The 27,215-nt window shown below is 43.5% G+C and overlaps 1 protein-coding gene across 9 annotated transcripts in view; it reads left to right on the top strand.

The window, feature by feature from the left end:
* Positions 1-27,215, top strand: part of LOC127033808 (alpha-1,2-mannosyltransferase ALG9-like) — a 52,761-nt gene that overhangs the window by 9,348 nt on the left and 16,198 nt on the right. For 8 of the 9 annotated variants that reach the window (XM_050922019.1, XM_050922021.1, XM_050922018.1 and 5 more), the window contains 11 exons: positions 874-944; positions 2,029-2,117; positions 3,320-3,455; positions 4,006-4,093; positions 5,012-5,117; positions 12,116-12,238; positions 14,217-14,318; positions 14,508-14,662; positions 15,984-16,113; positions 17,359-17,506; positions 20,159-20,288. In XM_050922019.1, the coding sequence (XP_050777976.1) occupies positions 874-944; positions 2,029-2,117; positions 3,320-3,455; positions 4,006-4,093; positions 5,012-5,117; positions 12,116-12,238; positions 14,217-14,318; positions 14,508-14,662; positions 15,984-16,113; positions 17,359-17,506; positions 20,159-20,288 (1,278 nt within the window). The remainder of the gene's footprint in view (positions 1-873; positions 945-2,028; positions 2,118-3,319; positions 3,456-4,005; positions 4,094-5,011; positions 5,118-12,115; positions 12,239-14,216; positions 14,319-14,507; positions 14,663-15,983; positions 16,114-17,358; positions 17,507-20,158; positions 20,289-27,215) is intronic. The other variant, XM_050922020.1, reaches the window with a different exon arrangement.

The following is a 27,215-nucleotide window of genomic DNA, read 5'->3' as shown; positions in this document are numbered from 1 at the left end:
GCCTCCCCCCCCTCCGCAAACCCCGCTTTTCCTCCAGCATTTATAATGGTGTTAAATATATTAAAAAGTGTTTTTAATTTATGGAGGAGGGGGTCGCACTCAGAGACTTGCTATGTGAAAGGGGTCACCAGTACAAAATTTTGAGATCCCACTGGTCTAAGAGAGTAATGGTCTCAAACCTGCTGTTAAGCTTCCTGGAAGATATATAGCTGATTTCACTTGTATGCTCTGGAAATTTCATCCGGTAGTGCTTTTGCAATGTTTTTTTAATGGTTTCATTTTTGAGATCAAAATGTAAATGTCAGTATACTGCACTTCTTGCATAACACATTATAACCTGCAGAGACGAGAAAGTGAAAAAGAAGCATTTTAAAAAAACCATGTTGCTTGGGTACATATTTGCCACACTATGTATAGCGCCACCCCTTAGTACCGAGATGCTCCTGTGTGCGTGCGTGATTGCTGGCTAGGTAGAGCAGATGGATATTTGGGATAATTTCCCTTTGTAATGTTGCAGTTAACGCTTTGGTCCTCAAGACTTGATAGAGGAAAGAGCAGGCTAGCTCAGGGTCCTGTTCCATGGAGTCATTTCTTTCTCACCGTTTTGCCATAAAGGACTTAGTGTCAAAGAGCCAGATCCTGTGCCTTTCAAATCAGTGGAACTTTGCCATTGATATCAGTGAGTGTGGGATCGGGCACCACATTGAGTGGACTTTGGCTCCATCATTTAACAAGTAGATCTTGTGACGTTTTCACCATGGCAGTAGTTATTCCATCTTGTATTAGCCTTTCACATTTTTGCTTCACAGTTTACCAGCAGGCACTTCAATTCCATTTATAAATTCCATTTCTGACTCTGAATGTTTCTCCTAGGTTCTCGTCTTTTATTTCCTGCGATGTCTCTTGGCCTTCTTGAGTTGCATTTGTGAGCTTTACTTTTATAAGTGAGTAGACAAAGCTATTTGCTCAGTGAATAGCCTAATGTGAACAACAAGGATGGTTATTGCCACTGACAATGAGGGCTGAAAATATACTCACAAACCCATATACAAATGTCTTACGTGGATATAGTGCTTCACATTGAAATCTGTCAAAATACGTATCCAGCAAAGATTCCTAGGGAAACATTGGTTAGAATCCTGCCACTGTGGCCAAATTCTGCTCTGAAGTCCAGTGAGTAAGTCTTAACTCTGGCGTTTGGCACAGCTTTCCCACTGACATCGGCAGAGTTGTCAGAGCTGAGTTGTACTGGGTGTGTCAAAGAGGGGAAACAGCAGACTTCATTTTATGTAGGTGATTTCAGCTGGGATGCACTGGAAAGCTTCAAAATTCAGTATCACCCCCAAGTTCTCTGGCTCTGTTTATCCCAGCTGAGGGGTAACTCCAGTGGAGTTTACAGCTCCATAAAGCAGTAGCCTGATCATGCAATTAGCTGGTCCAAGTGGGAAGTCTTAGCCTGCCACTTCTTTTCGAGCCATCGTTGTCCCACTTTGCATCTTTAATGGCAGCAGCCATGAGATGGCATTGATCCTGATTCTGGGAAGCAGTCTGCAGCGTTTGGTATGGTGCTACTGGTGACCAGCTACTGTGACTGGTAAAACAGAGGTCTGGTGTACTATGGAATAGCAATTACTGGCGTATCTGCTCCAATGCAAACTCTTAGTGCAGATACTATGTACGCTGGTGAAGCACACGTGGAGACAGAATACTGAACTCTGACCAAGTCTGGCAATTCCTGTCTTTCTATGATTCCCCCAAGTGCAAACCATCTCTACAGTAGGGGTTTGCACTGGCGTAGCTATGCAGGGAGCTGAAATCCTAGTGTAGATGGGTTCAGAGTATCCATTCTTCCTCCGTCCATTTGTCTCCAGGGGCTGAGGAGTGAGAGCCCGCCAGCTTGGGGTTCCCAAGAGCCGCGAGAGCTGCTTTCAGCTCTGCATGCAGTAGCTATTGATTGGTGCAGTGTGTTTTCTTTTGTGCACAGATGTTTCCATGGCGCTATGTCTGATTTTCTCTCTGCTTCCCTAGGGCCGTGTGTAAGAGGTTTGGGCTGCATGTGAGCCGGCTGATGTTGGCCTTCTTAGTTCTCAGCACTGGGATGTTTTGCTCCGCTGCAGGTAGGCTTGCTCAGCAGCAGTTGTTAGAGTGACCCACTCTCAGGAATGCCTTGGTGGGGTCGGAGGGGAAAAGCTCCAGTGCGGTTTTTTAAAGCATTACCTTAAAATGTTCTCATAACTACTCAGTGCCCAGTGCTTGACATGGGTAATCCATTGCTCTCCTGCTGCAGACATTTCTAAAGGAAAATCTGGCCAGAGACCAACTGTTGTGCCAGATGTGTCTCACTTCTTTCCTTTATCGTCCTTCTTCCTGGCGGTATTTGTTTCTGCTGCAGTCCCCAGTCTCAGGGAGCCATACCTTTCAAACCTCTTTGCTCTCAAACTGAATCTTAGTCATTCTGAGACTACTTTCTTTAAGTGTTTTTGACATTTCCACACAGGCCTGTGGCCCAGTTTTAACCAAGGGGAGAAAAGGTGTTATCTTGCGGTAGGCTGGCATTATAATATGCCTTAATGTATCCCTGCCATTTAAATGGTCTCTGCCAAGGCAGCCATTGCAACCCAGGTTTGTAAAACACTTGGAGTGGGTATTGTGTGCAGGTGAAGGGACATTTTCTGCAAAGGTGGCAATTGGAAGTAATTTCGAGCCATGGCTGCTTGCACTTGGTGCTGCCATGGCCTAAGAAGGAGGGGAGGTGTCATAGCCAGATGATGTCTGAGATCTATTCTGCACTGCCTTTGTTTACAATGACAGCTGGAAAGCTCTTTCCAGCACTATTCATGTTTTGTTCCCTGTTTATTTCCCCGTAATCCCACTTGGTTTCTCAAGGACCGTACCCAGTCCATCCCAATCTCCGTTTGCCCTGTGAGCAAGTTCATATCGTCTTTCCGATTAAAAAAGGACACAGATAATAGAGCAAGTGTTATGGGTTATCATATATCTGCAAATACTGGCTATCTGGGTGGGCTGCCACTGTGGAATGTGGCAGGTTATGAGCAAATGGACCTTTAGTACTTGGATATTTCTGGTCTTAATCTTGGCAGAATACAGTGAGAAGGCTCTTAACTGGAGGAAATGGTGTGAAATCCTGGCTTTGTTGAAATCTGTGGGAATTTTGCCATTGGCTTCAGTGTGTCCAGGATTTAATTCCCAGTGTTTATAGCAGACTATACTCTGCCTGTTACAGAGCCTTAAATAAACCCTATGCAGTATTTTACCTATGTGAAAGTTTAGCTGACCTCTTCCTTTCTTTGCTTTGTAGCCTTCCTCCCCAGCAGCTTCTGTATGTACACCACAGTGGTTGCCATGACGGGCTGGTATATGGATAAGACCTCAATAGCCGTGCTGGGCGTGGCAGCTGGAGCCATCGTGGGCTGGCCTTTCAGTGCAGCTCTTGGGTAAGGAGAGGAAAGCTCAGAGACCTGACAGAGGTTCTGTGCTTTTCAAGGCCGAGTGCTCAGCTGTCTGGCTGGGAGGCTGTGGCACCATTAGGAAAACCCTGCCTCCGTTTGGTACATATTACCCAGAGTCTAGATGGTGTTTGTATAACCTGCATGCTCTCAGTATAGTGCTGGGCTGGTAACTGGACAAATACAGAGGTTAATGTGCTTGCTATGGACTGGGCTTATGCAGCTGGGGTTTTTAGCTTAGGCAATCAAGGATTGTGCTTTAATATCCAGAGATCGCAGATTTGATCCCTGCTGCTGACAATCCATTCCGAGATGTCTTGTTAGATTTGCTGAAATATTTCCCTTGGAAAAAGGAACAGTTTGATGAAGGACTGGCAGGGAGTCGGTTCCTGGCTTGAGACTAATGAAAGAGAGTCCGTCGTTCCCTCCCTCCCTCCCATTAACTGTCTTCCTGAACCTGGGGGGAGAAGGCGACAAGGATTCTCAAGGTGATTGATCGATTGAAAAAGGTCCTTGATGCAGATGTTGTCTTTTGCAGGCTACCTATTGCCGTTGACTTGCTGATAATAAAGCGGAGGTGGAAGAGCTTTGTGAACTGGTGTCTGGTGGCCCTGATCCTGTTTTTGGTAAGTTCCTGTAATAAAGCCCAATGGAAGAGCTAGGCTGGGCTCATTTTCAGGGAGAGCCCTTTCAGAGGACTTGCCCATTGTCTGCTGAGATTCTTATTAACAAGAATCTCCATGCACTCAATAGCCTCCCCCTCTGCTCCTAAGAACGTCTCTGTTCCTGGCTCACTCCCCTCGTTCTTACAGGTGATTTCAAAGGCTGAGAAGTTGTGTAGCTTCCATGCAATGATCCCCTCACCCTGCCTCTCCTGCAAAGGACTGACTTCCATTTTCTGCTCCCAGAGGGCTTTTAGTCTCTGCTTGTTGTTCCTCCAGGCTCTAGCTGAATCAGTCTTAATCAGAACTTGAAAGTCAGTCTCTAGTACCTGCACAGAGGGTGCAGAGCAGGGGCATCCTGCCAGGTATGGTACTTGTTACCTGATTCTCAGAGGGATGGACAAAACACGTATCCCACTGCCCAAAGCAGCACATGCCAGTGCTGGCTGCTGCTGCTCAGTGCTCTGCCCCAAAGGCTGATTTGGTTAATGAGACGCTGCTCAAAGCCTTTGCGGTTCACTGTCCAGTCTCAGAGGGGCAAGAGACTAGCAGGGGCATAGGAACCAAACTCCCCTTTTGCACTCAGCATCTCCAGTTCATTGCTGCATGTTGAATGAATTATGGTGTGGACTCTAAACCCTTTATACTCCTGGAAGAAGCTGCATCACCGAATAGCTGCGCCTATCTTGCAGGGGCCCTGTCAGTTAGAGCCAGGCATCGTGTACCTATCATTTATGCAGCATGGGGGCTGGAAGTCTGTTTATACCCTGGCACAAATATGGAAATTTGGCAGTGACACTACACACTGGACAGCCCCTCACTGATTTGGAATTTCTGGTCAAAGCTGCCAGCGCTACATGAATTTTAAATGCTTTGTTCCAGGTTCCCCTTGTGATTGTTGACAGCTATTACTATGGGAAGCTGGTAATCACTCCTCTCAACATTGTTTTATACAATGTCTTCACACCTCATGGACCCGATCTTTACGGTGAGTGTGTTATACCAAAATATCGGGGTGTGCTGTGAGGGCTCATTTGATGCTGTTAAGCAAGCTCCCCAGTGAGGTAGTTCCTGTCTGTTGCCACTGGATGTCTCTCTTTAGTCAGGAATAACACCCGCATTTTTACATTTCCTGTTTGTTTTGCTCAATTCTAAGCTAAGTTGCTTTGAATGAGTTTCTAGCTTTGAAGTTCTGGTGCACCGCAAATACATCACGGGATGTCTCAGCAGCCTACGCTTCACAGCCGAGAACTCTTAGCAGCAAACCTGTTTGAGATCCAATGTGACTACATTGCATTTCATTTGTGCCCAATTTTGTAAATTTCAGATTCTCCCCAAGGTACAGTTATGTTTTCCTCCGCATGTTTTATGAGCGTTATTGAAAGTAGTTGTTTGTACCAAACAGCTATGTGACTCATCATCTGTCTGAGTAATGTTGGTTACACTCTTAAACCAAAGCAAGAGAGTCTGTTTGTCAGCTTTAATCTTGTTTGAGGCTGTTCCCGTCTCACCCAGACAGGGTGCGGAGTCAGGCATGTAACTGAGAGCACAGCCCCTGAGTCCTTTCACTTCTCATCAGTTCTTCACAGACTCTGCTTCCACATTGTGTCTTGGGGATCTCCTTGCTTCTATGACAATGCATGGTCTGAGCTTTGCTGGCATGCAGCAGAAGAGAGGTTACCAGAGGGCATTTGCAGGAATCTGGAGAAAGACAAAAGTTAATTAATTCTGCATGCTGCTGTTCGTTATGACAGTCTTTCTGGAGTTAGGATGGGCTTTGGCTTTATATGAGTTACTCATTGGTACTTTAAGAATCCAGATCAGAAAGCTGAGGCACGAAATAGGGAAAGCCATTTGCCCAAGATCGCAAAGGAAGGCAGTGGCAGAGACAGGATTAGAATTTGGTTCAGGTGATAAAAATTCACAAGGGATCAAAGCAAATTTTTTCACACCAGGTGCGATTAGTCTGTGGAACTGAATGACCCAGGAGGTTCTTAAGGCCTATATCTTAGCACAATTTAAAAGGTATTGGACATCAAGAACATCCCGAGTTGTCATAATAAATGATGATAAAAAAATTGGAAGAGTAATAAAACTTTCTGCTTCAGGTTTTAGGCCGATCTCTGTTTGAGACCTGACTGGGGCCTGGGGCAGAGTACCCCACACTTGCCTACCAGGGAGTTCTTACACCTTCCTCTGAAGCATCTAGTGCTAACCACTGTCAGAGACAAGATACTAGGCTAGATGGATGTGGGATTTGATCCAGTCTGGCTCCCAGCTGACCTCGTGCTATTAGAAATGAATGGAGAGCTTTTTGTGGTGAAGTTAAGATCAGTTCAAATGAGAGATCATTAAAGAGACTGCTTACAGGGCTGCAGTTAAATAACCTGACTAGTGGAGACTGTGGGGTGTCTGAGGAAGCAGCGAGGTCTCTTTGTTGCTCTTGTCATACAGACCCACTGCACATCTGATATTACTTGGGTCAGACTGCGGCAGTGAATTGTTTCTAATGCCATATTTGCCTCTAGCAACTTCTGACGATTCCTGGGAGTATCACTCAGATAGAAGGGCATTTCTGGGTGTGGCAGCACGGTGATTGGTTTCTTGTGGTACAACAGGGCGAGTGTTGCCCTTGCCAGGGACCTTGGTCTCTGCAATAACGATCTGAAATGTATTGCAATGACTCCTGTGTAATGGAAACTTCAGACACTTTTTCTGATGGGGTTTGGTTTGGCCTGGGCTCATCCCCGACCTTTCTATGCTGGTGTGTGAGCTATTTCTGGTGTTCTCTGGGAACCAATCCATTCTGAAGTATTTGTGCACAGTGACACTCATATAACATCTTCATATAAATAAAAGAACCTCAGTGAAATGTGTGCTTAATGCTGTGTGTTTAGAAAGCTTTATAATGTTTATTTGTAAGGAAAAGTCACACCACACCGGTAGATGAAAAGGCAGGCAAGTTCTGTTGGCTTTGGAACGCTGTCCCAGCTTTCATGGAAACGGGATAAAAATATACTGGGAGCTGATGAAGCACCAGGTTGCACCATCTTTAGTGCCGGGATTAAAGCACTGTTCTTGGCCTATCATCCCCTGCATTCCCTTTGCTGACATCATTGGAGTCTGTCCTGAGGTGGCTGGGCCTTTAAAGGCATATCTACACTGCAATTGAACACCCATGGCTGGCCTGTATCAGCTGCTTTGGGCTCACAGGGCTTGGGCTGTAAAATTACAGTGTAGATGTTTGGGCTTGGGCTGGAGCCTGGGTTCTGGTAACCTTCCTCCTTGCAGGGTCCCAGAGCTTGGCCTCTAGCTGGAGCCTAGTGTCTATGCTGCAATTGTATACCCTCTTCAGCCTGAGTCAGCTGACATGGGCCAGCCACCGGTGTTTAATTGCAGTGGAGACATACACTATGAAGGGTCTAGGTTCAGTTTTCTCAGACTCTGGTTTCCTCCCAGATTGTGTGATCACAGGCTACATCCCTTTAGTACATAGTACCCAAGGGAGGGGCTGTTACTCTCTGGGTGGGGACAGATGAGAAGGAACAGTGGCATCACCATTGTCGTCCCCTTAACCTGACTTCTGTTCTACTTGAATTCTCATGCCACATCCATAAATGTGGTATCTGGACATGGTGGTGTCTCTTTCTTGCTTACGAGCTGGGATCCTGCAGGCAAGAAGAGCATTTTCTTTCCTTTTTCTAGATATTACTTTCCCCCTGATGTAGGCACTCACTGTAGTGAATATTCCACTGTCAGTTATCAGATTCCTGTGTCCGTGGGGGCAGTGACTCATATGCAGATATCACGGATCCATATTTTTAAGTCTCTAAAAAGATGAGCAGTTGGAGAAAATCATTAGAACTATTAGCTGAGCAATAATGAGAACAATGAGAGTTATTCCTTCGTGAACCTGGCCCTGTGGATTGGTCTGCTGAGCCCATCCCATTTATGTGTGGAGTGTCGGTTGTAACTTGTAATACGGTTACCTTTGGAAGCATTTGGGGTCTTCACTGGAGTTACATCTGTTTGTACAGCACCTAGCACAATGGGATTGTGGTCCTTGGCTAGGATTCCTCGGTGCTACTGGAGTACAAATAAATAAGAAGAAGAACCACCTATTTTATCTGGCTTGTTGAGTTTAAAGTTTGTAATGGCCCCTGAAGTAGAACAGAAGGCTGAATATTTTCTGGCTCTGGGATGCTTAGTAATCACTTGTGGGGTTCTCCTTATATGCAGCCTGCTACATCAGTGGGCCCTACTGTAAATACTGCATTGTTCTCTTTCCACTCGTTGCAGTTGCTTTTCTCTCTTAATCCAGCACTGATAAACTGGACGTGGCACAATGAGTCCATAGGATTTGCATGGTTCTGTTTTGCTTGAATGACTTGGGAGATCCCTTCCAGTCCTTTGTCTTATGAATGTCACACTGGGGAAGTTTATTCCCTTTGTTCTGTGAAAGGATAGTTCCCCCATCCCTGAAGAACACCAACAGAGGGAGGATTTCTCCTTGTGTGTGGTATTCTTTTCATTGCTGTCATGTCTCAAGTCACCTTGTGCCTTTGTGAATGACAAAAATAAAGGCATGTTGCACTGGGAGGCAGAGAGACTCAATGTCTCTGAAAGCATGAGTCAACACAGCGACCATGCCTCAAGCTTGTATTTTCTACATAAAATCTTGCGTCAGCGGGTCACTTAACTAGCCCGTGTGACGCATTATTCCTACCTGATTTGGCTTTTTTTCCTGAGCCACAGCAGTAAATGTGTCCTTGGACAAGGAGAAAAGGCTCCAGCTCTTAGTCTTTAAGAAGCAGTTCAGTCGTGCTGCAGCAAACTTAGGGAAAGGGCCTCTGCATCAAAGCACTGCTTTCAGGCCATTTGTCTTCTGCGTTGTCACTGGAGTCTGTCATGAGGTGGCTGTGCCTTTCTGAGAGGAGTCTAGGCCCAGCTCTCATCTGACCCTGGTTTTCCCCCAGATCCTGTGACTGTGGGGCAAGGCCTGGTGGGAAGGGAAAAACAGGATGTAATAGGCAGGTCCTGTCCTCCCCATGTACAGGGAGAGACCTGAGTAAACAGAGCATCTCTCATTTGGAAATAGCTACAGGTGGCTGTTAAGTTTTTTCAGGCAATGGCCCAGGGAAGGCTAACAACTGCCTGAACCCCTGTGACCTAGAGGAAAAAATTGTGAACCCGGAGTGTGAGGTCTAACATTGCCCTGGCCCTGGCTGTGGACACCTAAAAGATGGTTCATAGGTTCTGGTACAGATGGATAAATTAAGCTAGAGGGGAAGGCATGGACAGGTGGACTGGGTTTCCTCAGAGATAGCATGTGTGCTAAAGAGGGTTATTAAAGCAGATCCCAGGAGGGGAGACTGCTGCAATGTTGGCCAATGATATGCTAGGCCACTGGAGAGGCACACAACTCCGTTGCAGAGAAGAGGTGTGTTTCGAGAGGGGCTTTCCTCCCACCCTGCTTGCCCATGCCCCTGGCGCTCCATCCAGCGCTGAAGTAGCAGCCTGTCACAACTCCTTCCACATCAGCATTGCTACTGCAGTACAGAATTCAGTAGCCGACGGACTGGGAAGAAACCGAACCCTTGTTTACATATGGAGTTCTCCCCCAGGGAGTCCATTCACCATTCTGAGTATACTGAATATTTCTTCTTCCCACGTTTTCTAAATTTCCTCCTGAAATCTGAGAGTTTCCTTTTAAGATTCCCTCTCACAAGGTGTAATCATTTCAGTTAATAATTAATACCTAGCTCCTATATATCTCTCTTCATCAGTAGATCGCAAAGAGCTTTACAAAGAAAGTAAGTTGTTATCCCCATTTTACCTCTGGGGAAACTGAGGCACATTGCAATGTGTTATCTGAATGTTAACTAACGTGCTTCAGCTATAATCACAGTTCAGAGCAGTAGGACATAAGCAACACAGCTTAAGTCATGTTCTTATACTGAGATTGGAAGCTCTTTGTAGCAGGGATTGTCTTTTTGTTCTGTGTCTGTAAAGCTCCTAGCACAATGAGATCCTGGCCTTATGACTGGGGCTCCTAGAAGCTACAGTAATACAAATAATATTGTTTAAATTTAATTCCCCTCCGTGTTATAGGCTTTTCTCTTACGTACATACCTCTCAAATGTCCCTGATTTCCAAGGGGAGAGGGGGCACTCATTTTAGTCTCAAAGTTACCTACATTCTGCACACATTTGGTTTCCCTTTCACTTTGGTTATTCAAAATTATAGACATCAGAAATAAAGAATCATAAAATAAAGATCATGGAAAGGGTTATTTACACTGGAGGAAGAAATTCCACAGCCATTGCAAATTTGCTGCATGGATAAGTATTGTGTGTTCATCCTTTTGGGTCTTGGTCACATTCTGTGTCCCATGTTTGGGCTTTGGCAGCAGGCTGAGAATTATACTCACCTGAGCCTTTGAAGGTGGTGATGTGAGTGGGTGGGGACTGAAGGTGAACTTCTTATAAACTTTCCCATTTAAAAAAAACAACAACAGAACAGAACGTTAATTTCATTTTGCTTCCAGTGCTGCCGTGCTAATGGATGTAGGATTCCCAAATAAACGTGAGTTGCTTGGGCTTTGCCTTGGTAACTCCTGCTCCTTGTTTCTGACATTATGAGTTCAGCTTCTAATCGTATTTACTTGTACAAGCTGCAGAGGTGTCAGGTTTTCCTTGCTGCTTTTCAGTTGTCTGATTAATTTCAACACAGACCCTTTTTAAGTGGCTCTGATTGCAGGAAATTGCTACGGCATGTGACACATGTCACAACAGTGCATTGATTAAAGCCCCCGCGTGTCATTTACTGAGTGATTGCACTAATCATACCAAGAAGGTGGCAAACGTGCAGAGAGGAACTGGCATTCCCCACTGTTCAGGATTTTTAGCATCTTGAATTAAGAGTGCAAACGAATGACAGTTGGACTGGAATTTCTGTCAATTTGCATTCTTCGACGCTTGCAACAACCAGTAGGAGAGGTTGAACTGTTTACTGAACAAATGTTTTTGTGTCCTATTCTTAAAGCTAAACTGTAGGAGAAACACACTGGGAAACTTTAGAGATTGAAGATGTATGTAGCTAGCAGATAGATGCACTTTACAGCAGGTGTCCCGGGTGGATAAAGTGTGAATGCAAGCTCTTTTCTCTTGTTTGTTTGAAATAAGTTTTATAGCTCTGTCAGCCTATGAGACAGCATTGTTGCAGACAGTAACAGTCTCTTAACATCCAGGGCATCTGTGGCTGCTTCTCACTTGAGAAGCTTTTCTGCTGCAATGGGTGCAGGTTTGGAGAAGCAGAATCTCTTGACCTCAGTTTTAGTTGCCATTATCACATAGGTTTTCAGAATGGGATGGTGGCTGTCCTGCATCATGGCAGCACTGCTGTTCATTTGCATTTTGAGAGGCGCCCATTCTTTCAGGGCTGATCGTTAGAATGTCCCATAGATTCATGAACAGCAGGCAGTGGGTATAACATTGAGGCTTAACCATTAATAAGGGGAAAGGAAGAGACAATATGTGGTGTATGTGTTTTTGGTTAATCCCTAAAGGTAAAATCAATGAAGTTACTTGCATGGAGACAGTGATGTAATAGTTGGCACTCAAGTACCTTCAAATCACTATTGACTAGTCCCTTGGCATCATTAACCCATTTTATAGCTGTGGAAAGAAAGATGGAAGTGACTTATAAAGTCACACAGTAAATCAGTGGCAAAGCCAGGATTAGAACCCAGGAGCTGCTCAAATCGGATTCGTGCTCATTCCTCTAGGCCACACTGCTTCTCTTACTGTAAGATGCTCTTCACTCCATTCTTTGGTTTCAGCTCCATGGGGTATAGAGAGAATCGATGTTTGAAGCTACTGATCCCCAATCATGGTCAGGCAGAGAGAGAATGGGGCTGCCATACATCTAGTCCTTTTAATCATTCATGCTAATTATCTTTTGTTTCTCTCCTCTCCTCCACCACAGGTACTGAGCCCTGGTCCTTCTATTTTATTAATGGTTTCCTGAACTTCAATGTGGCGTTTGCTTTGGCCCTGCTTGCCCTGCCGCTGACCTCCCTCATGGAATGTCTGCTACAGAAATTTCATGGTGAGTGCTGTGGTCTTTGAGAGCTGAGCTCCAACAGCCTGTGTCTCCCAGATCCTTGAAAATTAGGAGAGAGCTTATTTGCTGTCTATGCAGCTTTTCTTTCGTGGAAGCAAAATCAGGGTCAGGGAACTTTTTACAAAAACACAGCCTGGTTCCAGGAGCTCATTATTTGCACTGCACTATTTATCCTACAATGGGTGCAGGCTGGAGACAGAGGTAGCAGATTACACCTGAGCTCACATTAGCATCTGGCAAGGGACGGAACACGTCGTGACTCTTTAAGGATAATTCTTTCATTCCTCGCCCCTCCCTCTCCTCTGAAGAGCATTGTGCTGTCAAGGCTGAAGTACACCGAGTAAGTATGACAAATTGTACAACCGCACGCTCTTCAGCCACAGATGCTATAGAAATAACCCTGACAGAAATTTTAGGGGGAAAAAAATACTCGTTGTTATCTCTATCTTATCTTCGACTGAAAGTGTCAGCCCTCAGTTCTCTGCACTTTTTTTTACTGTTATTTTAAATGCAACTGCCAGGACATTTCAGAAGAGAGCTTTGAGACAACAGGATTGGGGTTTTTTTGGATCTAGTTTGGATTTTTTGGGTTGTTATTTCTTCATAAACCATTCTAATCACCCCTTTCCCTTGATGCTGCCCACATGGAGCGTGATCTTGCAAGAAGTTGAGTAGTGAGCACTTGTATCAATTGTTGAAGACACTCAACACTTTGCAAGATTGAGCCCACGTCGGGCAGATTTCTGAAAAGCTACTTCCTGAATTGGAAGTCTCTTGCACTTTAATGTACCATTTCACAGCTGTGCCATTGAAATGGATAGTTTTTCCTTGAAATACTTGAATATTTACCTTCATAAGGGAACAAATGAGGCTTAAATTCTCAGTTCTATTACATAACTCTGCTCTAAGGGCTAGTAGGGGTGGCCATAAATTTTATTGTAGCCCAAAATATGGCATGTCAAGTGCTGCTGCTAGAAAATTATACAATTAAATATCATTTTGGTAGATTTTAGATTCATAGATGTTAAGACCAGAAGGGACCATTATGGTAGTTTAGTCTGACATCTGACTTCCAAAGTGATCACTTAGTCCTTCATAAATTACACTGTGAAAAAAACAAAACATTGTCCAGTTCATACTGGGTTTCTCTTAAATCAAAGGATGTCAGTTTAATTCATGCAGTTTGGCAAGATGCTCTTCTTAAATACCAGGGCGGTGGGGGAATGGAAGAAGAAAAAACCCAGTGGTTGTGTCTTCCCCTGGCTGCTGCTAACACATTTTTCCCAAAGATGGACACATGGTAAATTTTAGGGGCAGATGGCAGCATCGTAATCAGCATCTCCTGTTAGGATTCTGATTATGTATGGAATTGTGTTAAGAAATGGCATTGTAATATATCTTCCTGAAAGTGTACACTAGAGGGCGCTGCTTGTGCCTGTTCCTTGAATGTGGCTGACAGACTGTCAGAAACCAGTAAAAGCTCAGTTGGAGATCCTATAAATGCAGGTTTCCTGCTGCTCACCTAACACTTGTGTTCCTAACAGCAGAAGCCATTCTTCTGAGGGCTTTGTTCTTATTGTCTGTGAAATGCCTCTATGCTTATTTGTTTAACACTACAGCTTTTGGAGGGGTGGGGTGAGAGGATTTCAAGTTGCACTGAGCACCCTCGTCAGACTAAAATTCAGGGTAATTATTGTTATTTTTGAATTTCTTCCTGCTTTACACACACACAAGTTGCTTGAGAGATCTTACATGCACTGTTATTTTTATAATGAAGCAACAAGGGTTTTGGAAATACCAGTACGTAAACAACCACTTCAGTTAGGAATATAAGCTTCATAGGACTCTCTCTCTGATTCCTTGATGTGCTAGCATAGTACAACAAAACAAATATCAGGAATTTTTGATTTCCTGTTCAAAAGCTTCAGGTCATGATGGATTTATCTTTTTCTCCTGGGATTAGTTACAGGCTTGTTATCCAGATCCTGCTTCTCCTTCTTTTGGGCTCTGGCTTCCCTGCATTCTGGGACCTTTAGGGCATCTGAAGCCTACAGAAATCCACTAAGCAAGCTTTACTCCTGACTGATTCCTTGCTATTTTGTCTGTGGTATGGAGAGTGGAAGTGCTGCTTGGGGCTGAACAGTGAAACATTCCATTTGAGAGAGAGAGAGAGAGAATGAAAACTGAGGGAAAGCCCTTGTCTTTATTTCACTAGTCTTATGAGCCTTGATTGACTGGTTTATGTTTCTTTCAGTCCAGAATCTGGGTCGCCCATATTGGCTTACGCTAGCTCCTATGTACATCTGGATCCTGATTTTCTTCAGCCAACCCCACAAAGAGGAGAGGTTTCTGTTTCCCATATATCCTCTCATCTGTCTCTGTGGAGCTGTGGCTCTCTCTTCCCTACAGGTGGGTTTCAGTGGGAAGTGCTGCTTTTTATAACCTGGTACCTAAAGAGGATTTAATTACCAGTTTACTTCTATATCATTGCTCCCGAAGGCTTGGGAACATCTGCAGAACATCTGCTGCTGCAACATAATCTGCAGTAATCTGCATAGTTCTGCAGTGTCCGTTGTGTAACTCCAAGAGCGTGATGTGCAGTCAGCTGTTTCTGATTGTTAGCTCGTGGGGTTTGAGTTTTCAGAATGTGGCACATAGATTGATCATAAAGCCCTGGGATTGAAAAAACACAACTGTTCTAAAGTTAAAATGTGTATGGGTTTGCTGCTTTTACAAAGTAGCTGGCTAAACATAATCCTCCAGTTTTGGTTGATTGAGAACATGTGCAGAATCATTCGATCCCCATAAAGCAGTGATGCAGGAGCAAAATTGGGGAGATTTCCCTCCCCAAATGGCATAAATATATGAATAGAATGTGCTAATTATGTAAAAATCTTGGATTAGCCTGAGCAGTAGGCTAAGGATGTCAAGTGCTACCACCAAATATTAATATGCATGACGTTTCCTGGGTGTTTTGCGTTAGCACTGAAACATCTCAACTGCCCTTCATTAGAAATTCTCTCATATGATGTGAGAACAACCCTGGCCCAATCTGGAATAGTCAGTGGCCCAAATATTTGGAAAGATTCATCATTTGATGCAATCCCAGACAAGCGGCTTGCTGTTCAGGCAGGTGCCCAAGTATTGTGTGACAGAAACCTGGAAATGGAACTTCTTTAAAGAAGGAGCCAGTCCAGATAGAGAAAGGAGAAACCCAGGGTCTGGGAGAAGGCCTGGTGACAGGCACCCACAGAGAGCAGTAGTAGAAATATCAGCTGGTACTGGTTTTGGGGAATTGCCAGGCAGGAGGCCTGGTTTGGAGAGGGCTGTGATGCCCAGTAAGGAAGAACTCCTGGGAAAGAGGGTTGAGAAGTGTTTGTGATGAGTTCAATTGAACAGTTCTTTAAATAAATCAGATTCCCAAGAAGGGGATGTGGTTGAAGCAAGTGAATCTCTAGGCATTTTTCTGAGGAGCCAAGTTTGAGAAACTGAGACAGCAGACACATTCACTGACTGTGGAAGCTACATCTGTTACAGAGGATTTATTAGACATTTTTTTTTTAAAATTTAGTTTCCAAAGAATTTAAGTTGTTAGTGTCCCTTTAAATTAATCACATCTTGCATTCTGTTCTCCCCATTGCAGGTGGCTCTCTCCCCATGGGCATTGGGCTGGATCTCTGTTCAGCTGCGTCATAGGTTTAATGACGTTAATACTTTTTTGTCCCCTCAGAAATGTTACCACTTCGCATTCCAGCGTTACCGCTTGGAGCACTACACAGTCTCCTCCAACTGGCTGGCTCTGGGGACAGTTTTTCTCTTTGGACTCTTGTCACTCTCACGCTCCGTGGCTTTATTCAAAGGTTGGTGTTGTAGGATGGTCCTCTTCTTGAACCCAGACAGTTGCAAGACAGTCCAGAGGGGACTTCACAAAGAATTAGGGCTTGTTTTGCACATAAAAGTTGTTCTACTTTAACCATACAATATAATAATAGAGGTGCAATAACCCTCCACCTCAGGGGATAAGCTGTACCAGTATAAGGCACCGTTATTCCAGTGTAACGATTTCCTCAATAGGGCTTGTATGGGTATATCAGAAAAAAAGAATCACACCCTAACCAACATAGTTATACCAGTATCCTATCTGTGTGTAGACCAGCTTACACATCTGGGGCCGTACTCTGGAGAGCACTTCAGCATGTAAAGCTTGTACTTAGGTATGTGATTAAGTGCTTTCATGCATGGAGATGGATTTAAGCATGTACTTAATGTTAAGTATGCGTGTATCTGCTTTCTGGAACTGGGGCCAGGAGTGGTCCTATTAACTTCACTGGAGCTTCTCACCTAAATAAAGTAAAGCCTGGGCATATGTATTTGCAGGATTGAAGCCATATACAGTAGTGAGAGGAGAGTAGTGATAAAAGTGCTATGTTATAGCAAGGTACTTAAATGGATTTGGATCCTAACTACATTTTAGTGTAGATTAGATTATTTAGTTATGAAGCTATCAATTAAGAAGGCCCTGAAAGCATTTGAGGCTTTGTATGAATATTTATCTATAGTGTTATTTTTATATTTCTTTATTTTACTACATGCCCATCCTTTGGTCTGGGTGCACATGCAATATTTCAGTTAGTCATTCAGCAATCACTTGATGTTCATTAAGCCAAGGTTAGCAAACCTTGGCTTGTGATTGATATGAACTTTTATACTTTAGCAAAGCCCTTGTAGAATCTCCCTTTTTGTGTTCCCAGTTAAGCTAAACTCCTTGAACAGTGGAAATGTATGGCATGGGGAGAGGCCTAAAATAAAATCAACGTGTTATTGAACAACAAGGGCAGGAATGTTCATGATTTTGTCAGCTTTTTGTGGACAATATGGCAGAAATTGAAGCTGGCCTTGCTGTAATATCGCAAGTGGGTTGGCATTAGTCTTAATGGAATATGATACCATTGGGATGGATGCTCTCTAGATACCAGAGCTAGGTAGCTGGGTATGTACTCCAAACCCTCCCAGCATTTTGATGAGAGGCTTAAATATAAACAAGTCAAGCCATGAGAATACCACCCGCCTTTTCACTCTTTGTTCGCAATCTTCCTCCTTTGTAGGCTACCATGGGCCTCTGGACCTGTATCCAGAATTTCGTAGGATTGCCACTGATCCGACTATTCACACAGTGCCTGAGGGGAGGCCAGTTAATGTCTGTGTGGGGAAGGAGTGGTACCGATTTCCGAGCAGCTTTCTCCTGCCAGATAAGTAAGTTGCTCATCATAAAGGACCTGATTCAGCAAGATACTTGAGCAGCTGCCCGGCTTGACGCTAGTGCCCCTGATGTCAACTCGTGTGCCTGAAGTTAGGCCCCTTGCTGAACTGGGACCATAGTGAGAGCAAGATGTGCATATCATGGCGATAATTTCAGAAACAAAGCCTGCCCTTCCGAGTGACGTTTCGTGACAGACAGATTTATCAGCCCTACCCGACTGATGGCTCTTCTCTCCAGGTCTTTTAGCCACTAAATCCACTCTATGCAAATTCTCCATCTCGGCTTGTTTGTCCATGTCTGCTTGGCTATGTTTAGGGGCGAGGCTGTTGGTGACTCACCTGTTGTTGTGTTCAAGGTTCCCTAGAAACATAGGAACTCAGGTTAGACTGCAGATGGCATTCCTTTAAACTTTATGGAGACCCAATGGCAACAATTATCATAGTGAAATAAAATTTCAAGTCCACAGGGTACATCTACAGTCTCAATTTGTTATCCAAAGCATCAGATGTAGTTAATGCACAAGTTCAGGGCTGCGTGGAAATATCATAAAACCATTAGTTTTAAGAATATGCTTCTCAAGATGCAGTTTGTAGGATAGTTTTGACAAGAATTCATCTCACAAGCTGTCCATAATGCCGAGCCCTCAGACTTATGCCACGTGTACCAGCAATCTGACTCATCTGTTTACTTTTCAGATGTTCAAAATATTTTAATGTAATTAATTTGTTGAGCCATGTGCACGGATTTTGACAATTCAGATTCTTACAGCGGTCCTGTCAAGGTGGTTTTCTTCATTCTGAAATGATGTACTTTCAGTTACTCTAGTTCACAGCCATTCTGTTTGGGAGCTTGAAACTGAATTATATTTTACTTTTTAAAGTGGTCTTTCAGCCCCCAGGCACACGGGTTTGTTGTTGTAGGGTTGCTGATGAGCAATGGGCAGCTGTTGCTTCCTTAAGAAGCAAAGCTTTTGCTTTGGAAAAAATCTTTGGACATCTGTAAAGGTAGAAGGGGATTTTTTTCCCATTATGATGAGCCTCTGACTAAGAAATGGGCAGGATTATATATGCTACTTAAAAGGAGGTCAGGCAGAGCCAACTGATTTCATTTCCTGACACTGGCAGTTGGCTTTCTGCATCCATCTTAGGGGTATATCTTCAAAACAGCATAGGACAGGGGTCGGCAACCTTTCCGAAGTGGTGTGCCAAGTCTTCATTCATTCACTCTAATTTAAGGTTTTGCGTGCCAGTAATACATTTTAACATTCTTGGAAGGTTTCTTTCTATAAGTCTATAATATATAACTAAACTATTGTTGTATGTAAAGTAAATTAGGTTTTTAAAATGTTTAAGAAGCTTCATTTAAAATTAAATAAAATGCAGAGTCCTCCAGACCAGTGGCCAGGACCTAGGCAGTGTGAGTGCCAGTGAAAATCAGCTTGCGTGCTGCCTTCGGCTCCCGTGCCATAGGTTGCCTACCCCTGACATAGGGTGTTAGCCACCAGAACCTGTGTACTGCTTTGGGAATGTGTCCCAAAAATCCCCTCTACTCTTGCCAAACAGTTTTAGATGATGTCCTTTAATTTTAGGTGGAAAGGGTAAAAAACAAAAACAAAACAGCCCTCCCTCCGTCCAACCTGCAGAACTGCAAGATAGTACAGTCTATTTGAAAAGATCGTGTTCATGGGCAAATGTCTCACTACTTTGCCGGTCTTGCAGACAGCAGTTGATGATTTCCCAGTGAAGCAGTTGCAGTGGATGAGTACTGGGATTAGTCCTTGAAGGCCTGAAATACAAGCTGTTAGGGGACAAGTGGCTGCAGAATCCTGCATTCCTTAAAACTGCTGGAGTGTTTATTCAATTTATTCAAGAGTGTGCTGAACAAAGCTGTTCCTTTCACCAACTGAAGTGCCTTGCTCCTGGCTGGCATGGGTTCTCGTCTAGCAGATGTGGCCAAAGTTATTTGACTTGCAAATATTAAATGACGTTCAAAAGTTAAATGTGGATGGAAAAGGCCTGATGCCAATTTCAGTCCATTGTTTCTGAATGTAGTTTAGCTCCTGGACAGTAAGCCTCCAGGACTCCTTGATTGGTCACCACAATCAAAATGCATTTCACTGACAGTGTTCTGGCCCAGGCCCGCCATGTCTTTTAACTGTTTTTATCATTAATGAAGTTTGCCAGGATTAATGGGGAACAGAAGGCTGGACATAGGACGTGGGTGGGTTTGTGTTCCCCTTTGTGTGTTGTGTATCTTTCATGAGCCACAGTAATTTATGGGAGTTCCGCTTGTGTTTCCACTGATGGCTCAGTTATGGTTCACTTGTTTAAGTTTATGAGTGCATCTTGTAAGTGAAATTTACAAGAGTGAGGGTATATTCTCTTTGTATTCCCATTGACCTCAGTAGTTCTTACCCATGTGCTTAAGTCTTTCTGCGAACAGGGTCATCTTGCCTAGGTGCAACTGAATTTGGTGGGTGGGGCGCTGGCTCTGTGCATACGTCTAACCCATTGCTGCTTTTCTAGCAGGACTGTTTGCGCTGTAGACTGGAAAGCTTCTAGTTACGCTTTTTGCTTTCTCGTTACAGAATTCTGGTGTTTCCCAGAGTTTCATTTCAGATTTTCCTCTCTCTGTGTTTCCTGCAGTTGGCAGCTCCAGTTCATCCCATCAGAGTTCAGGGGCCAGTTACCGAAACCATTTGCCAAGGGACCAATGGCCACACGGAGCATTCCTGCAGACATGAATGACCAAAACAGGGAAGAGCCATCCAGATATGTAAGGGCTACAAATGTCGTCTTTTTCTTTCAGCATTGTTAGTAGCAGTAGTAGTGCTGTAGTCGCCCAGGAATCCTAATCGTGGGCCAGGACCCCATTGTGCTGGGGCTGTATAAACCCACAACAAAAACGTGTTTGCATGGCTGTGTCCCAAAACAAAATCTGTTTGTTTAGATGTCTGAATTCTACTTATAAATCATCTCTATTTTGTTTTCATTTGAAGTGATTATTTAAAAAACAAACACACAGAAAATTCCCAGTAGTTACAATTTCTATTGAACCGTTACACTCTCTGATCCCAGATAACAGTTCAGATTAATCCAGTACTTTCAAATTCTTCTTCCCCCTCCCCACCCGACCAATGAAATGTTTTATTCATTGAGCAGTGATTAGGTGACATTTTCCTTTGCACTTTGGGACCTTTCTGTTAAAACAAAGTAAATAAAATCGTCCAAGAGGTTTGTAACAGAAGAAATAGGAGTTTAGTCCAGAGCGTTACCTGAAACAGTTGGGATCCTGTCACCACTGATTTTAAAAGGAATTTGTTAAGATAACCTGCATCAGTATGGTGTGTTTGTTCCTTTTCCAGGTTGTCTCGTGTTACTTAACCAAAAATACCACTTGCCAGCTGGCCTGTTGTAGAATTCTTTAGCAGGTTAAGTCAAAGTACAGAAACAATTTTCTGAGGACCCAGCCTTTTCCCCATTTTTTCCCCTTCATGGCTTCTTTGGAGGCACAGCTTAGAGTGTTTAAGTGACATAGATACAGGTACTAGCTGTCTCTGTCTTAGGGTTCCATAGTATCTGAATGATAATCTGCATGTTTTATTTGCAGTTATGTTTTGCTTTGGGCTGGAGATTTTAGTTTGTGTGTTTGCAAGCAGCTGGCTGTAGTGACCATATATATTGGTGCAGTTGGGAGGCTGCTTAGATGACCTTTTAATCTCCTTTTAGTTGAAATGTTGTCTAGAAAGAAGTGCCAAGCTAAATATGTTTTTTATTCCTTTTTTCGGAGATCAGAATAATTCTGAGTGTAGATAAATACAATTCTGTCTCACCTGTCCGTTATGAGTGGGAATGCCTAGAGTATTGCATTATGAATGTTTGCCCATCCATCTTATCCCTCCTATCCATCCCTCATTACTGAAGTATCTGAGTGCCTTGTGATTGTTAATGTATTTATCCTCACAACACCTCTGCGAGGTAGGGAAATGCTACTTGCCTGATTTTAGAAACAAGGAACTGAGGCACAGAGAGGCTAAATGACTTGTCAAGTTTGTGACAGAGTCAAGAATTGAACCTGGGTCCCAGGTGACTGCTCTAACCATGGAACCATCCTTCCTCTTGTCGAAAGGGGTGAATAAGATGAAGCAGATGATGCCTTTCGTCTACCATTCTCAGCACTTTGAAGGGTGCCCACTGTGCGATCCATGACTCTGTGGGAAGCACTCAGACTAACCACATACCTCCGTTTAAGTCAATGCACACATGCTCATTTACAGCAGCAGAAGATCTTGGCTCACTATGGCAGCCTGGTAGAGTCTGCAGATTGGATCTCGAGAGTAAGGTTGAATCTGATACGACAACATTAGAGGAAATTGTATAGGTAACAAAGCAAGAATCAATCTGCAGGATTCAGGCTCTGTTATTTTAAGATCTATTATGTGGTTACTGGAAATGGGAAGGAGGTGGATTCCCACCTGAGAGGAGCTGTCTACTGCAATGCATTTAATTTACAAAATCTTTAACTCTGGCATATTTTTAGCGCAGACAGCTGGCTGGTGCACAGCCTGTGACTAATGAAACAAAACACATTTTTGTTTCGTGGTTGTCTCTTAATGTCACCCTACAATTTTGTTATTTTTGATGCAAGGAAGAAGGACTGGGATATGTTTATTCAATGCAGCCACTTTGAGAAATACAGAAATTAGCTACTTGATGTAAATTTTAAGTGGGGTTTTACAACTAACCTTTGATTCTGAACTGCTAATAATACCAGGAGAACTGGGATGTCTGTAGAACTAAATGAGCTGCCAGTAGATGTGGCATGCCCAGATTCTAAAGACAGTCAGCAAGCAAACATTGGAAAGAGCAGCCAGAATTGTGCATGGCAAGTAAATCTAAGAGATATGAGCCTATTGATAAATTGTAGGAGAGAGCTCATGTCTCATGAAGAGCTTATCCAAGCTATGGACAAGAAAGAATTTAGTGCAGTTAGAGTGATTAGATTATTCATTCTCCAGTGGAAGTTCCTGCTGCTGATTTTCATGGAAATCACAAGGCATGTCATCGGTTTCTGTTAAGGTGACTGGGAGAAGAGGGATTTAACCATCTTGTTTTTCAAAATACCCAGGCATTGAGGATCTGATTCTGCTTCCTTTACTCTTGTTGTGTAGCACTTACTCATGCAAGTTGTCCTGTGGGATCCTAAATGCATTTCTTTCTGAAACTGTGTTAAGGTGAAGCTGATTGATACCATCTTTTACAAGGAGGCGTTGGCAGGTACCATAGACAGGGTCTAAAAGCTGAACTTTTGTTTGAGGTTCCTGACCTTGGAGAAGACTTCTTAATATTTTGTTTTTGCTTTCCCCACTGAGTGCCTGGCCATCTTTAGAAAAGGATCAAGGACCCAAAGGCTAAGCTCGCCTCATGTTAGAGTTGTTGACTTGAGCTGTTTGGATAAGGTGTCTCTGCGTTCTGCAGGACGCATTTTAACTCAGCTCTGCCTATGGTAGAGCAAGAGAGCTCCTGTGTTGTGCTGTGTGGTCAGACCATCGTCCGCTCTGTTCCACCCATTAGCCAGTGAGGACTGTGCAGTTGGAGCATTATTACAAAAGTTTGGTGTCTTCCACCTGTTTAGCAGGAAGTGGTAAAACCCAGTTCTTTCGTATCTCTTTACAGAGCAGCTGCACCTGATTAAAAAAGACTCAGGGGAATGGGCAAGGTCGTATGGTTAAAATTGCTTCCACTCTTTTCACTGAGAGTGAAATTCTTCTCTGTGGAAAGAGCCTGTTTAAAGCTTATGCACCACTTAAATTCCATTTAAGCCCCCCAAATAGGGTGCATAGACCTTGTGCTGTCCCTCTGCCCATAGGTGAATTTTACCCTTAGCTTTCGCTTAACCTATTAGAATAAAGTAAAAGCCACTCGAGATTGTAGAGGGGAAATATGTTGTGTGTCTCTGAGAAATCTTTTGAACTGGAAGCATCAGTCCTATTGAGGGAGCATCCAGGAAAAGAAGGAAGTGTTATATCTTGATGTTTTCGGATTGTTTTATGCGGCAGTTTGTTTCTCTCAAAGGGACTCTGTATAGCTCTAAAAACAAAATATCTAACAAGCAAAAATCTCTATGGGCCTAGAATTCTCCCCTCTGACAATGCAAGAAGTTGATTCAATATTCTTCTTAGCTGAGTTTCTTGCAGTGTAATTTCAGTTAATGTGCAAGAGCGATGCCACTGAGCCATCTGGTCTCCTCTTAATTACATTGTTTTTAACATAAATTTAACGCAAACCGCAGTGTTTCTCCAGAAGAGTGACTCTAAAACGTTCAAGAAAGTTTGCAAGAGACACTTGTGATGCAGCACACTGCAGAAAGCCCAAAAAGAGGTTCGAGGACTAAAACTGAAAAAGAAACCCAGCCTTCCAAGGCAATGTATACCTGTTCTCTGCTGCCTCTAATGAAGTTTATTCAGGAAGGTTAATTAATGGGTAGCTGCTGTTGGAAACACAGCCTAGCGCATTTTGCCTTTGATTTGATTAATGAAAAATCTATTTACACTCCCCTATTCATCACTTAACCTCCTTAATAAGACAAACTCCCATAGTGACTGGTGGTATTTGCTCCTTTCCTAAAACAGCTGATGATTCTTATGTCAGTTTTGTCCTTTTTGTGTTTCCCTGAGCTGACAAGACTCCTGCACTCTGTTAGTTTGGTTGGTTATTGAGCAGTGATAGTTCAGATTGCGTTCAGCTGCTTTTAATTGGAAGAGAAATTGTTGCTAAAGAGATGTCACTCAGCAACACCCTTAGTACCACATACAGACCTCCATCTGTAAGGTGGCAGGAACTGAGATTGAAAGGGGCCCAGATCTACCAGAATTTTGCTGCTATTGCCCCCGACTCCTATTAAGGCCCCTGCTCAGCAAAGAACGTCCTTTAAACATTGATCTTCCTGAGTCTCTCCGGGCTGTTCTTCTCCAACTCATTCTTTCCTTCCCCAACTCTTTCAAATAGACTCAGCCTCCCTCAGAGAAATGCCTTCTTCTGCTGACTGACTCCTTGATCTGTCCCTTCCAGGCCACCCCTCCGTGGTGTCTCAGGCAGGTTGCTGTAATAAGCCCCTCTCAGATCACTGTGTCAGGATCCCCAGGGGGCCATCATCCCACAGGTATCTATGCTTAGGGAATCCTGCCATCGAGTCCTCTTCATGTTCCGTGGAACAGACATGAGGTTACAGGGTAGAATCTAGGCAGAGCTGCTGGGAGTTAAACAGGGAGCTGGATCTTATGCCACCAATTGGGCAGTGTTTTCCCTCAGTTGCCAGTAATAGGTGCCTGGCGCCTTTCTGCACTGGATAATAAATCAGAATGGTTGTGGCTTGGATACTGTGTTTTGTAAAGGTCTTTATTGAATTGTACAGAAAGATAAACACGGTAGGACTTTGACCTAGCACAAAATGCCCCGAGAAGTCACTTTGTACTCCATAGTGCATTCTTTACATTTCGGTGGTAGGTGCCCTTATTTGTCGTGGTGGGGACAGGGAGCGAGAGGGACTGCTTTATTCTCCTGTTCATCTAGCTGTGGGATTTTGCGCACAGGCTCAGACATTAGCGAGGCGTTCAGGGGGAATCAGCTGCCATTTTCAATTGCTCATCAATTTCATTGTTCTGTGCTGATCTAATCGTGCCCAGATTAAATGGAGCGACATAGCAGCCTTTTAATATTTTTATCCCATTAGGTGCATGGATGAAAGCAGTAAATCACAACGGAGCTGTTGCTGTCATTGTTTGAAAGTTCACATTTTTACCCGAGTACCTTTCTTGTCTCTTTCCCCTTCCCCTCATGCTTCACCACAGTAAAAATGCCTAGCTGTCTAATGAGAAGGGTACTATGCACTGCAAATTTTTTATTGAGCAGAACAGCATTCTGCTTCTGATTCTGCTCAGTTTGAGGAAGTCTCTGGCAATTTACATATTTAGATATAAACTATATTTAAGCCCCCTGCTGTCTCCTTTCCAATCAAAGTACCAAACTATTGCAGAATACGACTACTGATTTTATGTCTATAGCATCTTTTATCAAGAATCTCAAAGCACTTGATACATTTTAATTGATGAAGTCTGACAGCCCTTCCAAGAGATAGTTGGGTATTGCTAACTCCATTTGACAGAGGAGGAAAACAGGGAGGTTGGATGACATGCCAGAGGTCACATTCAATACTGTATTCAATACTAGGAGTAGAATTTTAAAAATTGCCTAAGTTCCATTTTCAAAAGTGATTTGAACCATTGCAAACTTGAGTCCCATTGCCTTTCAATGATATTCAGGCTCCTAAGTCACTTTTGAGAATGTGACTTACATTTTTGATCCTTTAGGCACTTTGAAAATTCTAGCCTAGATCAGCTTCCCTCTCAGAGTTGGAAATGGAACCCATCGGTTCTTATTAGTGGTCCCTCGTACTAACTGCTTGACCGCTCCCCGTCCCTTTGCTTAGTTTTCTACACAGCGTAAGTAATCTTTGAACTACCTCCTATAGAACATATCTCGTGAGTTAGGGTTATTTATTAAATAAAGTTTATCATAGTGCTAAAGAACTTTCATAGCTGATAGCTCATCTTTGCATTAGCCAACCTTTCTCTGCCTGCAGCCTCTAGAGTGTGCCTGTAGGAGATGCCGCAAGAGGGAATAGCAGCATGGAAAAGACTCAGTGGCGTAATGAACAGCACAGCCTGTCCGTATCAGGGAGTGATCTTCCCAGCAGGAAGGGGATCTTTATATAACCAAGGCCCCCTGAGGACACTGTTGCAGATCATTTACTGGGAGGTCACAAATGTAATTCAGTTTTGTTGTGTTGCTTCCTTGTATACAATTTCATAATTCATCTGAGTGTTGCCAAACTTTTCTGTAAGGGCAAAGCAGCTGCTTGCATCATTGACTGCTGATAAAGGCATGAATGCAACACTATTGTGTCCATGTGATCCTGGAAGTGCAGTGTGATGTCCACTCCAAGCAATGTGGTGAAGAGGATCAGCAGCGAGGCAGGGTGGTGTTAATAATACATTAACCCCATCAGGTTGTAGCACAGTCATGCCAGGCTGTGAGCATCTTGCCAGAGATACTTCTTATTTCCTGTGAATCCACTTAAGCTCCAGCCAAATGTACCAGTAGATTAGCACCGCTGTCTGGCTGTTTGAAACGGTTAACGGATTACTGTGTACATGTGAGATGGATTGGGCAGCCGTGGTCTTTTTGCATAAAATCAGATATGTTGCAAATATGATAGTAACTGCAACATACATACTTATGGGAGGCCAGACGAGAGAGCATGAAATGGAAATGTCAGCCTGACATTTTGTGCTAGTAAAGAGCCACAGCAAATGGAAGCATAAAAAACCCATGAGTCTCTCTCTTAAAAATGTGATTTCAAAAAACAGTAGATATTGGATTCTTTTTATTTACTTTACACATTTTGAGCCTTTAGAATACACTCAGGTCATTTCCAAGCTTCTCTTTGTAACCGTGAGACCTAGAAACTTTTTTTTTTTTTTTAAATGAAGGCCGAGATTCTCACAATCATCCGACTCCAGCATCTGGAACTTGAATATTGTACCAAATACAGCAGTTCTCATGGTAAAATCATGAGAATTAGTGAGACTGGAAACCCCAAGAATCTGAGAGCTGGTGCCAAGTTAGAACAGTGAGTGAAACT

This window comes from Gopherus flavomarginatus, chromosome 13, assembly GCF_025201925.1.
Source record: "Gopherus flavomarginatus isolate rGopFla2 chromosome 13, rGopFla2.mat.asm, whole genome shotgun sequence".
Classification (NCBI taxonomy): domain Eukaryota; kingdom Metazoa; phylum Chordata; order Testudines; family Testudinidae; genus Gopherus; species Gopherus flavomarginatus.
The sequence above is the reverse complement of the archived record's forward strand: the minus strand, read 5'-3'. Positions and strand labels throughout refer to the sequence as shown.